The sequence below is a fragment of the Diabrotica undecimpunctata genome, chromosome 9, assembly GCF_040954645.1.
Source record: "Diabrotica undecimpunctata isolate CICGRU chromosome 9, icDiaUnde3, whole genome shotgun sequence".
In the NCBI taxonomy this organism is placed as follows: Eukaryota; Metazoa; Arthropoda; class Insecta; order Coleoptera; family Chrysomelidae; genus Diabrotica; species Diabrotica undecimpunctata.
The window spans coordinates 15,056,510-15,074,229 of NC_092811.1; the positions used below are offsets into that span (position 1 = coordinate 15,056,510).

The 17,720-nt window shown below is 33.7% G+C and overlaps 1 protein-coding gene across 3 annotated transcripts in view; it reads left to right on the top strand.

The window, feature by feature from the left end:
* LOC140449579 (uncharacterized) overlaps window positions 1-14,838 on the top strand; it is a 52,330-nt gene extending 37,492 nt beyond the window's left edge. For all 3 annotated transcript variants that reach the window (XM_072542794.1, XM_072542792.1, XM_072542793.1), the window contains 4 exons: window positions 8,154-8,343; window positions 10,931-11,094; window positions 11,324-11,498; window positions 14,463-14,838. In XM_072542794.1, coding sequence (XP_072398895.1) covers window positions 8,154-8,343; window positions 10,931-11,094; window positions 11,324-11,498; window positions 14,463-14,543 — 610 coding nt within the window. In that variant the 3' untranslated portion in view covers window positions 14,544-14,838. The remainder of the gene's footprint in view (window positions 1-8,153; window positions 8,344-10,930; window positions 11,095-11,323; window positions 11,499-14,462) is intronic.
* The last annotated feature ends 2,882 nt before the right edge of the window (window positions 14,839-17,720 follow it).

Sequence of the window (17,720 nt, forward strand, 5' to 3'; positions counted from 1 at the left end):
TGAAGATATACGTTAAATATGAAATAAAAAACCGGCAAGAAATAATGCAATGCTATATTTGGCAAGGCTTCAACCATCGTCTAAAGGCTTGTCACTTTTGCTCGATGTTCGTCAGGTGCGGCGAAGATCACCTGAGCAGTGAGTACCAGAACGACAAAACACACCACCAAAATGTGCAAACTGTGGGAAAGCATACACCGGAAATTACAGAGGGTGCGCAAAAGTACCAGAAAGAAAAGTTCCTCTGCCACAACCAACAAGAGGCAGAAACTGACAAAGCTCACACACGAACAAAAATATAAGCTACGCACAAGCTACCAAAAAGGGACCAAGCCTTGCAGCATCTCCCGCATCAACCAACACCAAATCCTCAGCACTTGTTGCAAATTTGAACTTGCAAATACAAAATTTCGCCAGTACATTAAAAAAATGACAACTGTAGTGAACGCACTGGGTAGCTTCGGATAACAATGATGCAACACTAGTCGGATGATCTATGAATTGGAAGAGACTCGAGGTAGGTATTATAGCTCTCCAAGAGACTAAACTAACGAAAAGAAAGAAAACCAAATTTTCAGGCTATGATATCTACAGAAATGATCCAAGGTTATTATCACGAGGTACAGCCATCTTGGTGGGTGAAAAAAGGAATAAAACACCAATTAATTCTAGCTCCGGATGATCTGGTCACAATAGAAGCAACAATAATCCAGATCAGCATGGCAAATGACACAATAAAATTGTTTAAGCCTATGTTAGACCGTCTTCACCGATCCTCAATAAAGATTAGAACATCATTTTAGATTCAGAGGAGCCCACAGTTATTATAAGGGACCTTAAGGCGAGATTATCCAACTGCTACGACTGCGTTACTAACCTCAACGAAAGACTTCTATGTGGCTATGTCGAAGAAAGATATAACACCTATGTGATCGGACCAATTTAGCCGACATGTGTTCACGGAGGAGACAGACTTCCCATACATCTGAATATAGCAGTCCTGACTCTAGGTGCAATAGCATTAGACTATTTGCAGCCCCACAAGAAAAAGGAAACAAGTTGGCCAAACTTCAAGAGAATTGTAAGCGAAAACATCAGAGAAATACCCACAATAAAAACATAACAGAACTCGAAGCATGTGTGGTAAATTAGAACAGACAATTCAAAATGCTATTGATGTCAGCTCCAAAGAAAAAGAAACCACAACACTAAAAGGAAGAGTCAGAGATAACAGCGACGAGTTATAAGATCTGATTAGAAAAAAGAACAGAAAAAGAAAGAGGGCAAACAGAAAAAGGAATCACAAAGATAAAAGGATTGCTAACGAACTAAATAGGGAGGTCAAAAGACAACTACAAAACCATAGGCACGAAAGCTGGGACAACTATATCCAAGAATCTGAACCCGAACAGATCTGCGTTCTGGAAGCTTTCAAAAATACTTTGGAAAGACAGAAAACCAATTATATCACTATACGGAGAAAACGAAATTAAGGGACAGAATAGGTTTAACACGTACCTCCCGCGAAGAGATCAAACAGCTAATAAAAGTGACAAATGCAAAGAACCCACCAGGCTAGCTAACATCACCAACAGAGCGCTCAAAAATCTGCCGGCGAAAGCAATAGTTTATATAATAAACACAATAAACAACATGATTTGATTAAGATACTTCCCGGGCAGATGGAAAGGGGCTCACGTAATTATGATCTAAAACCGGGGGAAATGAGACTTTTCCGCAAAATTACTATTTAAATGGGAATAAGCCACAATTAAGTAATTTTTTTTCCTGGTTTTTGCTTCATAATTTACTGTGGAATCACTAACAGGAGAATTTTACTGTCAACATGGCATGTATTTGTCTTTTTAAAGACGAATTACATGCTATGATCTTTTCTGATGGATATTCTCAAGTTAAATTTGATTTCATGTCATCGAATAAACTATCTTATAAGTAAAGTCGTCCCGGGAGCGCGACTCAATAATATTGGCGATATCATTTTAAAGTCGTCTACTTTAAAATGTATAATGTATGTCTGAATTGTCAATATAAATGAGTCAGATAAAGTTAAATTATTAGAAGAATTTTTCACTAAGTAACAAAAAAACAAAAATTTGTTTAATTTACTAATGTGTGTATTTTGAGAACGATTTCCGAAGTGGAAATTTAAACGTCAATAAACGTACTTTAACCTTTAATTGTGGCTTATTCCCATTTAAATAGTAATTACTTTAAAATGCCACAAGAAAATAGCTTCAGAACAATATTTTCCGCAAAACTATAGATCGGTAAGACTGCTACCATCGATAAGTAAAATCGCCAAAAGAGTCATACTAACCAGACTCAAGGAGAAATCTGAGACCATATGAATTATTCCAGAAGTACAGTTTGGATTTAGAACAGTGCACTCATGCGAGCTATAGGTTTTGCGGTTGACCGAATATATAACGAAAGAGTTTAATGAAAAATTTTTATAGCAGCCGTCTTTCTTGATGTCAGTTAGGGTTTTGACAGAGTTTGGCATGAAGGCCTCCTGAACATAATGAGTAAATATGGTTGCAGTAAAGCGATGACATGTCTTTTTGCGTCATACCTAGCCAACAAAAGATTCAAAGTTCGAATAGGGCCAACTCTGTCCGAAGTGAGAGCCTTGGAGGTAGAAGTGCTGCAGGGAGATGTTGTCACCTTATCTGTATATCATATACACAGCAGATACGCCAGTTGAATGCAGATCGTTGTTAAGCCTGATCTAACACCATTTGCGTATTTTATGGGCTTATCATATGTTACATTTTTATGAACAAATTATACAGATAAATTGGATGAAAACAAACTAAATTTAACAAACACTAGAACATCTAGAACCTAAAGAGTTAAACATGGAAAAAGTAGAAGATGCTTTAAAAATAATTAAAACATGAGAGTTGCACTGCAGATCTGATTGAACGAAAATTAGTAAGATAGTTGGGAGAGGACACAAAAGAATGGTATAGCAAATTAGGCAAATTCCAGCGGAATGAGAAAACGACCGGAGTACTCCCATATATAAAAAGACACCAATGTTAATATGATAATTACAGAGTCGTGTTTATCTGTGTCGGCATTAAAAGTTGACAAAGGACAAGAAAAGTGAAACAAAGATGATAGAACATAAAATAAGATACAAACAAGCAGCTTTATTGAAGGATAACAAAAGAATAACAGTATACACATAATTAAAACTATTACAGAAGAAAACTAGAAATACAAGAAGAGCTATATCTAAATGTCCCACATTTAAGAGCGCCTTTCGATACAATCTAAGGAAGAACGGTATATAGATGCCTGGTAAAGTAGAAGAAATAGAGTATTTGTAGAAGTTTAATGGAAAAACATCTGAAAGTCATGAAATGCAATAAAGTCTTAAATCAAAATAGCTTACGTTTACTATTATTTATAATATTAATAATGGACAAAATATTGACCAATACAAGAAGACCAATTAAAAAATACGAAGAAATATACATTTAATACTTGGTTTGGTCTTTTTAAGCAACGAATTTTTTAATAAAGGTATCTCTAATTTCACCTGTTTAGTTAACTAATAAGTATTTATGATAATTTGTAACAAAATAATGTACATTTCATTTATAAAATACCTATGACACTTGAAGGTCTATTCAAAATTACAAGTACAGCGATAATGGGTTATCTAAACAAGTAAATTTCCACTATTCTGATTTTTACATCACAAAATGTAAAGGGATATAAGTTCTCAATGATAAGCAAATGGGAAAAATATTTTGAAGTTAATGAATCACTAAAGCTCTACGCAGATATTTTTTATATAGTTGGCCTAAACTTAAAAGAGAATTTAAGAGGAAATTGTTTTTATTGTTTCAAGGTAATAATTAGTTCAAGGTTATCAAGGATGAATATATTTCACATTAAAAACATAAGTAAAATTTGTTATCTTTAGAATGTCAGAGAAGTGTAATGTTCAGTTACCAAATATAACACATATTGGCTTGTCTACCGGTCGGATAAGCACATAGGTACACAGATACGTTAGCATAAAAACTAAGGAAAACTTGGGATGCACGCACAGCCTATTTTGATATTGTTCAATTTTTTGCACTGTTTATAGAATGTTAGTGCCTGCAGATCTCTGATAGCATGATTGTGGACATATTAAGGACCGTTAGCGATTGTTTTTTGTAAATTTTTTCTGTGTAGAAATCCTAGTTGTAGTCTTTTCATTCATATATGTTTGTTCTATGTAATGCATGAAGTCGTATCCCGGCGCCTTAGTAGGTTGTATATCATTCTTGATGATCTGTTTTACTTATTTAATATTAGGAGATCCATTTGATATGGAGCTTCAAGAAAAGCATGATTGGTGGTTCTGCTTATCCTAGAGGCATTACTCTGATAAATAGACTAAATGCTATCTAAAGATAGTCTGCGATTGTGTCGGCTTGCTTTCTCTATGTCTGTTGTTGCCCATTTACCTTTCTTTTTTGACATTTTTTGAGTTCTTTCTTCTGTCTGTGACAGTGCGTTCACTGTGTGAAGTCTTCTGGTCTGTTTTGGTTTGCTTTGTCAATAACTGCGTTTTGTCACTTGTGTGTTTTGCCACTTTCCCCTAGGTTTTCTTTTTTATTTTTACAAGTTTTTTGCACTCGGAGAACTATGTATGCTTTCTTTTTAGTTTGTCCAGTTGTCCAGGACTAGCACCCATTTCCGCCCTTTTTATGAAAGTAGTCTAAAAGATCGGTTGTTTTATTTGGATCTGTAAGCTCTGTCTTTGTCAACCATTTTCCATCCACTCCTGAATGTAGGTCTCTCCTAATTGCTTTCATCTTTCTCTATCTTGCGCCAATCTAATCCACTGTTTGCCTGCCACTGTTCTTATGTCATCTACCCATCTTTTTTGAGGTCTTCCCATGCTTCTTGTTGTCGTCCTTGGTCTCCATTCTAGAATTCTCCGTGTCCACCTGTTGTCATTATATCGGGCTACGTGACCTGCCCAGCGCCATTTCACAATATCCCTAATCTTCGTTCTACGTCTTATCTCAGTGTTTCTAATCTTGTCTCTTAGTGATATTCCAAGCATGATTCGCTCCATTGCTCTTTTCGTTGTTTCTAATTTTTTAGCAGATTTTTTGGTAAGGGCTACTGTCTCCAAGCCGTAAGTACAAACTGGTAGTATGCATGTGTTATACACCTTTTTCTTTAAGTTTACAGGAATGGAGGTGTTTTTCAAGATATATGCTAATTTGCCGAAAGCTCCCCATGCCAGTTTTGTTCTTCTTTTAATTTCAGCTATAGCTGTAAGCTAACAAGTTGGTTCTCTTGTACATATATATGGTAGGTTGTTTCCCGTTAATAACTTCAGTAGTTGTCTACCCCTCTATGAATTCAACAAAGAACTAAATAGTATCAAACAAATTACAGTAAACAATGGCTATGATCCATACATTATACATAAACTTTAACACAAAAGAGAGCTTAGACTTCTTCAACAGTCAGCTTTTCCTTCAATTTTTCATTTATGATTTTCTACAAGTTTCATTGCCTTAGATAATCTGAAAGAATCTTTTATTATACTTGGGAACTGATAATTCCAAAAACATTACTTCTGAAGAAAAAAATCAAGTGCTGTAATCCATTTGTTTTCACATGAAAGTGAAAACAGAAGGTTTTTAACTAATATGGTATACAACCAACTCCCGTTAACTTTCCCATTTTAAGCTTATTCCAAAGCCTCAGTGGTGATGTTTGCCGTTTAAGTCACCTCTTGTTATGGACTTATGTCCAAGTAAATTAAAATAGGCATTAAAGTTGCTTTTGTTGATTGATTGGTTAGAAGGATAGTAGACCGTGGACAAGATAAGGTTGCCTGACCAGTTTTCGATGTAAACAAGAAGAACTAAATTTTCTGCTTTTGTTAAAACGGAAGGTGTTTTTGTGGGTACTGAATACCAATGACATTTCATTTTTATTTTCATTATGTCTTAGTATTTCTTGCGTCTTTTGTTTTGGTCTATTTTCATCATCTGTATCTATAGTTTATTTTTATGAACGAGAGAGTAATTAGCATAATTTTAACTGGTAGCTCCGACCACTCCATGGTCGTGCTCAAGATTAATTGAAAAATTACTTTGAATAATTGTAAAAAATAAATAAATTATTTCAGTGTTATAAAGTGTTATGTGTATGTAAACAAAAGTGACCTCTTTTATCACACACTATATTAGAACTGACTGGCCTACATTAAAAAGGGTTTTAAAAAATTCACATTTTTTTTAATTTTTAAAAATTACAAAAGAGAAAAAGAGTTTTTAAAACCGTCTGAGGTATGTTAAATAGATGAATAAAAATATTAATATAAAACTTACAGCTACTTGTTACAAATCCAAATCAGATTCAGAAGATGAACTTTCAGAACCAAGATTTATAATAACTGGCTCGATCATTTTATCAGTAATATTGTCCAGCTTCCACATTTTCTCCTCTTCTTTAATAGTGTGATTTACTGCCTTTTCCCAGTTTTCAGGTTTTACATTATTTACGGCCTCCAAAAACAACTGTTTAACATCATGAATTTTAAAAGTGGTATTTTTTCTTGAAACTTTACTCTTTATCTGTGCCCATACCAGTTCAATCGGGTTTAATTCACAATGATATGGTGGGGATCTAAGTACTGTCATTCCACGATTTTTGGCAATTTCATCAATTTCGTATTTTTTAAATTTTTCTTTATGAAGGGCACACAACGAATAAAGTTCCTTTCTTATAGATCCGGGATGGTACGTAATATTTTTTGAACTCAGCCAATTCTGCAAGTCTTTTTTTAACCACTTGGTTGTGGGCAGTCCTTCTATAAGTCTGGAGTGATAACTTGCATTATCCATTACTTTTACACAGTTCTTAGGAAGAAGATCTATCATTTGTTCGAACCATTCTTGAAAGACATCAGCGTTCATGTCTTCATGGTAGTCACCGGTACTACTATGAAAACTTTTAAAAGTTTCCATAACGTACTTCGACTCATTTCTGGGTAATCCTTATCATCTCGAACTGAGACAAGAACTTTATCCAATGTTGGAAATTCTTGTCTAAAGAAGAATTCATGCACTTTCCGTCGAAGTCCTTCTTTAAAATGATATTCTATTTGAAATTTTGGTTTCCCTGGAGCATTACGTGGCATTTGAAAACTACCACATTTCTCTTCTTTAATAACTCTGTAAATCGTAGATTTCCCAACACCAAGTGTACTGCTAACTAACTCAACGGTCTCATCAACACTTTCACATAAACGTTTGTCTGTAAATGATTTAAAACAATTAAATATTAATGTTTTTTCATTAACTGTTAGAGGACCAATTTTTCGGCGTTTACACGGCACTTCCAAATTTTCCATAACACTAGTATACACAATAAACTGCACCTTGCAACTGAAGTACCTACTTTTAGTGAACTGTTAAGAATTTTGAATACGCCACTTGGACCTTCCTATATACAAAATGGAAAAACCCACTATCACATTTTCTGTGGAATAAGTTTAGAAGGTAATTATCTAGTCAATTACTGTCGTAGATTCCTGGAATTAAAGAATTAAATGTTTGATTGTTGAAACCCTTACTTCGTGGAATGCACTCATTTCAGATAAAATAAAACGTTTTATTTTATCTAAAGAATTAAACTTTATTTTGCAAATAGATAAAATAAAACGTTTTATTTTATCTAAAGAATTAAACTTTATTTTGCAAATAGGTAGGTACTTATTAAACTTTTATTGGTTATATATAACCAATAAAATAAACATCTTACATTTCTTGCAAATTCATTAGTACCTGTTAACCTCCATCACTCCGACACTGGCAACCTTATTTAGGGATTAGTAACCTTCACAACTATTGTATTCTATTCTGCTCCAACCTTTATACCTGGTGGTCATACTCAAGTCACCCGTATCAACAGTTTAGGGATTTGCATACATAATTTATTGTTTTATTACTCTCTCATACATAAAAATACACTATAGAACTAAAATATTCAAGTGTGTACAATAATCATAAAAATGTCACAAAAATATAGTGTCTAAGTTATTTTCAAAATATAATCACAAAAGTGTATATATTAAAGTTATAGTAATTATATTCTTTTAGGTACTTCGTCACAGCTCAAGTTTTCTTTAACAGTTACCTACAAAAGGAAGGTTTTCCGAAGAGCACCCAGTTTGATCCAAAACGACCCGTAGAAACTATTACAGCGTTTATTAACTATGTAGGAAAAAGGGACTTCCAGGTTAATATTGATTCTAAAGAATATGTTAAACCAGCTGTTTTATACATAAAGGTAAGATTGAATTTAGTTTTACCTTAGCCAAGTTCAAAAAGTATTTGTTAATTAATTTTTCTATATACATTTATACACACCATATTAATGCAAATATTCATAGAGACCAGTAACTTAAAGTAACTTAAAAAACGTGATATGTTCGCTTTAAATTTAATTAAAATGAAATAATACGCAAATAAAATTTTGATCCTATAAATTATGTTTATCCGTCCGACGTCCCGTTCATCCGTCTGTCTGTCCACTCTTAGATTCACAAAACTACAATAGATAGAGGGAAACTGTCGACGGATTTCGATTCAGTACGATTCAGTTATTACGGTGAAAATTGTCAAAACGAAAATATTTACTTTGGGTTTTGAGAAAATTATAGTTTATTTTTATGAACGAGAGAGTAATTAATGAATGAATTTTATGAATTTTAAAAGTGGTATTTTTTCTTGAAACTTCACTCTTTATCTGTGCCCATACCAGTTCAATCGGGTTTAATTCACAATGATAAAGTGGGGATCTAAGTACTGTCATTCCACGATTTTTGGCAATTTCATCAATTTCGTATTTTTTAAATTTTTCTTTATGAAGGGCACACAACGAATAAAGTTCCTTTCTTATAGATCCGGGATGGTACGTAATATTTTTTGAACTCAGCCAATTCTGCAAGTCTTTTTTTAACCACTTGGTTGTGTCCTTCTATAAGTCTGGAGTGATAACTTGCATTATCCATTACTATTACACAGTTCTTAGAAAGAAGATCTATCATTTGTTCGAACCATTCTTGAAAGACATCAGCGTTCATGTCTTCATGGTAGTCACCGGTACGAGTTGATTCAAAAGTTAATAAACCACCTTCAACAAAACCGTCTGAACTGCCAATGTGTACTATTATCAGCCTGCGTCCCTTTCCTGATGGTGGGTTTAAACCAGTAGATAAGTTATTTACAAAAGCGTGCCTTTGACTTGTAACAGTTTCATCCTGCCAAAATTTATTTGGTGTATGACCCTCGTTGATCCATGTTTCATCAAGATAAAATATTTTTCTTTTTTGGTTTCTCATTTCCTTTATGGTTCTTAGAAAATGTCTTCTCCATATGACAATATCGCTTCTTTCTAATAAAATAAACTTTCTGGGATTCTTTTTCCAGCGGAAGCCTATTTCTTTTAAAAGTTTCCATAACGTACTTCGACTCATTTCTGGGTAATCCTTATCATCTCGAACTGAGACAAGAACTTTATCCAATGTTGGAAATTCTTGTCTAAAGAAGAATTCATGCACTTTCCGTCGAAGTCCTTCTTTAAAATGATATTCTATTTGAAATTTTGGTTTCCCTGGAGCATTACGTGGCATTTGAAAACTACCACATTTCTCTTCTTTAATAACTCTGTAAATCGTAGATTTCCCAACACCAAGGTGTACTGCTAACTAACTCAACGGTCTCATCAACACTTTCACATAAACGTTTGTCTGTAAATGATTTAAAACAATTAAATATTAATGTTTTTTCATTAACTGTTAGAGGACCAATTTTTCGGCGTTTACACGGCACTTCCAAATTTTCCATAACACTAGTATACACAATAAACTGCACCTTGCAACTGAAGTACCTACTTTTAGTGAACTGTTAAGAATTTTGAATACGCCACTTGGACCTTCCTATATACAAAATGGAAAAACCCACTATCACATTTTCTGTGGAATAAGTTTAGAAGGTAATTATCTAGTCAATTACTGTCGTAGATTCCTGGAATTAAAGAATTAAATGTTTGATTGTTGAAACCCTTACTTCGTGGAATGCACTCATTTCAGATAAAATAAAACGTTTTATTTTATCCAAAGAATTAAACTTTATTTTGCAAATAGGCAAAGAATTAAACTTTATTTTGCAAATAGATAAAATAAAACGTTTTATTTTATCTAAAGAATTAAACTTTATTTTGCAAATAGGTAGGTACTTATTAAACTTTTATTGGTTATATATAACCAATCAAATAAACATCTTACATTTCTTGCAAATTCATTAGTACCTGTTAACCTCCATCACTCCGACACTGGCAACCTTATTTAGGGATTAGTAATCCTCACAACTATTGTATTCTATTCTGCTCCAACCTTTATACCTGGTGGTCATACTCAATTTAAAATTGTTTTCCTATACACTTCTGTAAACTTGTTGACAAATATCTGTTTTTCATTGAGTCACCCGTATCAACAGTTTAGGGATTTGCATACATAATTTATTGTTTTATTACTCTCTCATACATAAAAATACACTATAGTAAAAATGGAATAACTGGCAAACTACGAAAGGTACACTTATTTTGACAACGAATTCTTGAAACGCAAACAAAACACGTCCAAAAACATGTCATGGTTAACTTTCGGGTAAAAAAGTTTCAATTCCGGTAAAAATTGTTGTTGACTTTCGTAAAAGTTCGAGACTCATATTTTTCTTTAAGGAGAAATCCTCATCTTGTAACAAACGATAGATTTGATTTTGCTCCACAACTTTCCCTGCAAAATAAAAATTTGCACAGAAAGAAGATTTTCATCCATTTACTATTAATTATCTTTTCGTTTTCTCTCTTCAAGGATCTTCTTAAGATGACCGAAAAAAGTGGAACGCTCAGAAAGTTTAGCAATTCAAACGAGCTTTCAAGTAAACTAGCGGATACCATTAACTTGGAGATCATCGAACCTTTAGCAAGAGTTAATCGGGCTATCAGGTTTGCCAAATCAAATCCCAAATGTGATAGGTAAGTTACCATGTAAATATAAAAGCGATAAAAATCGATTCAAAATCGATCGTTTTTCAACATTTTGTATTTTTTTTATTTTTTTATTTCATTCAAGACTCATGGCCTCAATATTTTGGCTAATTTCTCCGGGCCAAACATTTTTTTAAATATATTATTATTCGTCTATTCTACTATATTAATAATATTTGACCTGGGTGGCTATTAAAATTATTATTATTTGTTTTAGATATGTGTTATGTCTGGTAAACGAAGAAAGTAAAAACGATGCTGAAACTTTACCAGGTCTAAAGAAACTCTTGTACAAAGGTGCAAGTCTAGTTGGAGGTTGGTTTTTAAGTTCTAACACCGGTACTTCGTTCTGGACCTTATATACGGATATTACGGATAGCAAGGATTGCAAGGTAAAGTACTCATTTTTTACAAAAATTATTAATCGTCATCAATCTTCTTCTTCTTCCTTTGCCCTATCCGTTTCGGACGTTGGCTATTAACAAGGCTATTTTGACTTTGTTTACGGCACCTCTGAACATTTTGGTCGATGTTAGTCCGAACCATTGTCGCAGGTTATGCATCCATGAGTGTCGTCTTCTTCCCGGACCCCTCCTACTGTCGATTCTTCCTTGGACTATTAACTGTAGCAGCCGGTACTTAGTATGCCTCATGACATGTCCGAAGTACTCAAGCTTCCGTTTTTTTACGGTGAAGATTATTTCTTTGCTTTTGCCTATTCTCTGCATTACTTCCACGTTAGTGATGTGGTCTGTCCAGGATATCCGAAGAATACGGCGATATATCCACAGCTCAAAGGATTCTAGTTTCTTCAGGGTGGCTTCCGTTGTGGTCCATGCCTCTGCTCCATACAACAAGACCGGGAAGACATAACACTTGACCAGTCTTAATTTTAGTTCCATTGAGATTTTGCTTGTGAACCACTTTTTCATATTGTTGAACGCGTTTCGCGCTTTTTCAATTCGTGATCTTATTTCTGTTGACTGGTCCCATTTTGTGTTGACTGTGGTTCCAAGGTATGTGTATGTCTCCACTTGTTCTATTTTTCGGTTGTTTAATGTCAATTGCATCGGAGGTTGTTGTGTTCTGCTGATGAACATGCATTTAGTTTTGGTTGTATTGAGTTCTAAACCATATTCTTGACTTGCTGTGTGGATGCTTTGCATGAGTCTTTGAAGCTCGTTGCAGTCATTTGCGATAATAACTGTGTCGTCAGCATATCTAATATTATTGATTACTTCTCCGTTTACTTTGATACCCTCCGAAACTTTTCCCAGTGCTTCTCTGAAGATTTGTTCAGAGTATATATTGAACAGGAGCGGCGAGAGGACGCATCCCTGTCGTACACCCTTTTTAATATCTATCTTTCCACTGTGTAAGTTGCCCATCTTTATCTCAGCACTTTGGTTCCAATAAAGACTGGTTATTATGCGCAGATCCTTGCCATCAATATGCATCTTCCTGAGCATTTCCATGAGTTTATCATGTTTGACCTTGTCAAACGCCTTGGAGAAGTCGATGAAGCACAAGTGGACGTCCTTGTGCATGTCTCTGCATCTTTGAATTAAAACTTCCAGACTGAAGATCGCCTCTCTTGTGCCCAATGCGCTTCGGAATCCGAACTGTGACTCCGATATATTTGCTTCGCATTTGTTATATATTCTATTGTGTATGATTTTGGGGAAAACTTTGGTAATCAATTTTTTTTTATTTTATATAATGTATAGTTTAATTTATAATGTGCATTTTAAACGACAAATAGTTCCCCAGACATTCGAATTATTCTATGATTAAACAAATTGAGTTGTTTACTGAGCAACAAACTATTAGTATTACTCACATCACTTCTTTACGTTAAGTGTTTTTATTAGATCCATATTGCCGAGAAGCTGAATGATTTGGATGTTAACATGTGGAAGTGAGGCTTATCAGAAATATTATTATCAAATTTGCTTTGTTTTCGGGTTGCACCACTTCAGATTTTGCTATGTCGAGATTTCGACTGCCTTCCTGTGGTCTTCATCAGAATTTCCGGAATCTCAGTTTTATGAGTCGGTATATTACTTTACTAGTAAACTGTTCACTATTTACTGCACTACTTTTTTTTAAGTCATGCTCATCCTAGCTCCTGTTATATCGGTTTAGGGTATTGTGAGACTTTAGGTACTTGACGCGAAGTATACTAATCTGACCTTACCCACTAATCACCTTATCTTCTACAGCATACTCGCAGCTACTCTTATAGTGTGTAAGTCGCTTTTGACTCCGTCTTATTTGTTCAGTTCCTTCTGTTCTGTTACTTTTATTTATCATGTAGCAGTCTCTCATAATAATCTACTTTTGTTTTATAATTTCACTGATAGTCCTTACCATCCTGTGGCTTTCTTTATTATGTTTTCTGGTATGATGCTTCCTATTCTTTTTCCTCTTCTTTAAGTTCCATCTTCTGAATGTGGGATATGCAGATATGCAGCCATCATGGATATGCAGACCCTATTGACTGCCGCTCTAAATAGTTCTGCAATACTGAATTCAAACCATTCCCACAAATTCTTAAGCCACGATATTCTTCGTCTTTCCACATTTGGCTTTCCTTGAATTTTGCCTTGCATAATAAGCTGCAATAATGAGTATCTTTGCCCTCTCCTACCATCGCCTAAGTACTCAATTTTTCTTCTTTTTATAGTCAGTATCATTTCAGTTTCAGTTCCTATTTTTCTAGTAACTTCTGCGTTTGACATTGAGTCCATGATATTCGTAGGATTCTTCTGTAACACCTAAATTTAAAGGAGGCTAACTTATTCAGATGTAATTGTTTTAATTTCCATGCTTCCAAGCCATAAAGAAGAGTAGTGAATACGTTACACCGAAGCATCCTTAGGCGTAGTTCTAACCTCATATCCCGACAACAAAGAAACTTTAGATGCACATTAGTTTAACATATGATGCACATGCTATTTCAATACGTGTTTTAATTTCCTTGGTTTGGTCTACATTTATTGTTATCCATATTCCTATATATTTGTAGATATTCACATTCTCAATTACAGTTCAAGTCGTTGCATTACGTTCAGTAACTCATTGTTGTTATGCCGTCAAGTTATTCAAAACTTCTCCATTGATAGATATACATTATATTGAACCTGAGAGCGCTTCTTTAAATACCGCTTCACTGTAGACATTGAAGAGTAGTGGTGACAGCACGCAACCCTGGCGGACTTCTCTCTATATTTTGATATCTCGGGTGTTCTGGTTGTCCACTCCTACCTTGGCAGATTGATTAAAATACGATTAGATATAATTTTTATATCAGGACTGTCAGGATATTATAACTAACGATATTTATCTATTTTCAGAAACTTTATTCACCAGAATGTGATGGTTTTCACGTTGAAGAATTAAAAGTAACGACTGAATACGTTCACAACGAATTATAGTATTGTTGACAACAACTTTGTCTATAAAATTATTTATTTTGCTCAATCACAATTTCAGTAATGAATCATGTGCAATAAAAACCTAATTCTACACAAATATTAAAACCTGCAGTTCCAAACACAGATAAATTACCTACCAAAAGAATTTGGAAGTAAACATATTTGGAAACACTGGTATTTTTGCTCAATAGATATGTTGCGTTTGTTACTTTTATATATTATTATATTGTGTGTCATATATGTTGAGCAGACAAAAATTTTTTTTGTAAAAAGTATAAATAAATTATAAAAAATATTATTAGCTGTTTTCTTTCCTATATTTCATATTATCGTCTATATTCACCCCTATAACTGTACTAAATACAGGTATGCAAATATTATTCGAAATATATACGAAAATGCGACAACAACCGTTAACCTCCATTACATGACTGAGAAGATAAAAATTGGCAGAGGGGTGCTGCAGGGAGATACCTTGTCGCCAAAACTATTTATAACAGTTATGGAGTACGCATTTAAACGGCTAGAGTGGGAATCAAAGGGTATTAGCATCGATGAAAAGATATTCAATCATCTCAGATATGCCGATGATATTGTTCTCTTAACAGACAACTTAGGAGAAGCCAGACAACAACTACAGCAAGTAACCCAGAAAGTCGGTTTAAAAATAAACTATGGAAAACCAAAAATGATGACCAATCTCGTCCCCAATGAGCTAATAGAAATCGAAAAGTCGACCATAGAACTTGTGGAAAAATATGTGTATTTGGGTCACGAAATAAGGTTAACGCGAGATAACCAAACATGCGAGCTACTCAGAAGAATAAGTCTGGGTTGGGCTGCATTCGGAACAATGAGAGACGTAATTAAAACAAATATACCGATCCATTTAAAAAGAAAAGCTTTTAACCAGTGCGTTCTACCAGTCCTCACATACGGAGCAGAAACCTTAACTCTCACAAATACATCAGCCGAAAAATTAAGAAGGACACAACGAAAGATGGAGATCAATGCTTGGAATAAGCTTAAGAAATAGAATAAGAAACGAGGAAGTTCGTAGACGAACCGGAGTGGAAGACATTATCGAACATATTACAAGGCAAAAATGGAGATGGGCAGGACATGTTGCAAGAATGAAAGACGACAGTTGGACAAAAAAATTGCTTGAGTGGAGACCACGGGCTGACGAGCGAAGCCAAGGAAGACCCCCAACGCGATGGACCGACGACCTCAAAAGAATCATGACTAATTGGATAGCAGAGGCGCAGAACAGAAGCAAGTGGAAAAGTCTAGAGGAGGCCTATGTTCAACAATGGACAACTCAGGGCTGATTGATGATGATGAACTGTACTAAAAAGCAACATTTTAAAATTACTAACACGTCATCCAATTTTGACGTTGACATTTCCGCACAGTGGACCATTTTCGCTCAATATTATTGCACAATATCAGATATTGTGCAATAAAATTGTACATTTGTTTCTGATACTGAATTGTATCAACAATATATTGTAGTAAATCAAAAATGTAAATAATATGGTCAGTTTATGTCAAAAAGAGGAAGTGTACGTGTCTTTATAGCTATAAAAAAGGTTGATATGCATATTCTTACTGGTATCAAAGTGTTAAAATTCTAACACTATATAGTCGGTTCGCTAATCCTAGAACAAACTGTCTAGTGAATTTAGTAATTATTTTTTTGCCAAGTTAGTTACTTTTTGACAGACTAGTGGCTGTAAATGACTATACAACGAAGCACACGTGCTCATAGCGCATTTCATTATAGTATTTAATTGACCTTTTTTGCCAACTTATACTAATATTCTGTTATTCCTATCAGAAACTAGTTTTGGACGACCCGGGATTTTACCTTTTTTATCTAACGTACTTTATTATGTGGATTATATAACACAATATTGATTACGTTTTGTGAATATATATAATTTGAAATATTGCTCATTGAGCTTTATTATCATCACTCACAAAAAAAAATAATAAATTAACTGGAAAAGGAAAATATTAAACGGTTATTAAAAATATTCTCAAGAAACTCAAGCTAAATGCTACCAAAAATTTAAGTTGGTTGCCTACATTTGGCGTAACTACGGTATAAACTAAATTAGCCTATTATAACTTGTTTATAAAATAGATTTTTTATATACAGGGTGAGTCACCACTAAGGAGACGGAAGATTACAGCGAAACGGTAATTTATAGTTGAGGGATTTATAAGGTTGATAAGGACTACATTTTAATTATTTTGAAATATACAGGGCGTCCCAATAAAGTGCGGGGTATCAAAGTTAAAATTTTTTTTATGGGACACCCTATATTTTATTGCATTTTCTAATTGTCGGCAAAAAATAAGGTATAGTTTTATAAGACTTCCCTATACCTATGTACAGAGTGTTCTGAGTTATGTGGAATATTCTTAAAATGCAAAGCTTTAAACGAAGACTCATTCCTAACTTATTTAAGAAATTCTAATAAAATTGGTTAAACCTCTAAATAGTTGGATATTGATTAAATGTGTTTCATGATTAATTATTAAACATTTATTTACAGGGTGTTCAAAATTTGCAGTTTTATTATTGGATTATTCAATGTGTAATATAAGGCTTATTTTAAATGGAACACCCTATATATTAGTGAATTATTAAATTAAAAAAATTTCCACTTTAGAATGGTATATGGATGTTCTATAACTAGGAGTGATAGATTTTGCGTAATTTAAAATTTTCTTTTCGATTTCAAAATATTTATAATTATTACTCTCGATTTTTAAACCCATCATTTTGACATATTTGTTATAAACGAAACCAATGTAGTTGTAAACAAATGTGTATACTTTATACTTTTACTTGCTGATACCCAATGAATCAGAAAGAATTTTAATAAAACAAATAATACAAAATGAACATAAATAATACAAAATAAACCACAACTTACTACATTATAAGCAAAAAAATTTTTTTAAAGAAGACTCATTCTCGACTTATTTAAGCAATTATAACAAATTTTATCTTACAGCGAAATATTTGGATAATGGTTAAATTTATTCCATGATTGATTATTAAACATTTATTTACAGGGTGTTAAAAACTTAGTTTCAATTTTATTTTAAATGGAACACCATGGATATTAATTAATCGTAATAACAAAAAAAAAGTTTCCTCTT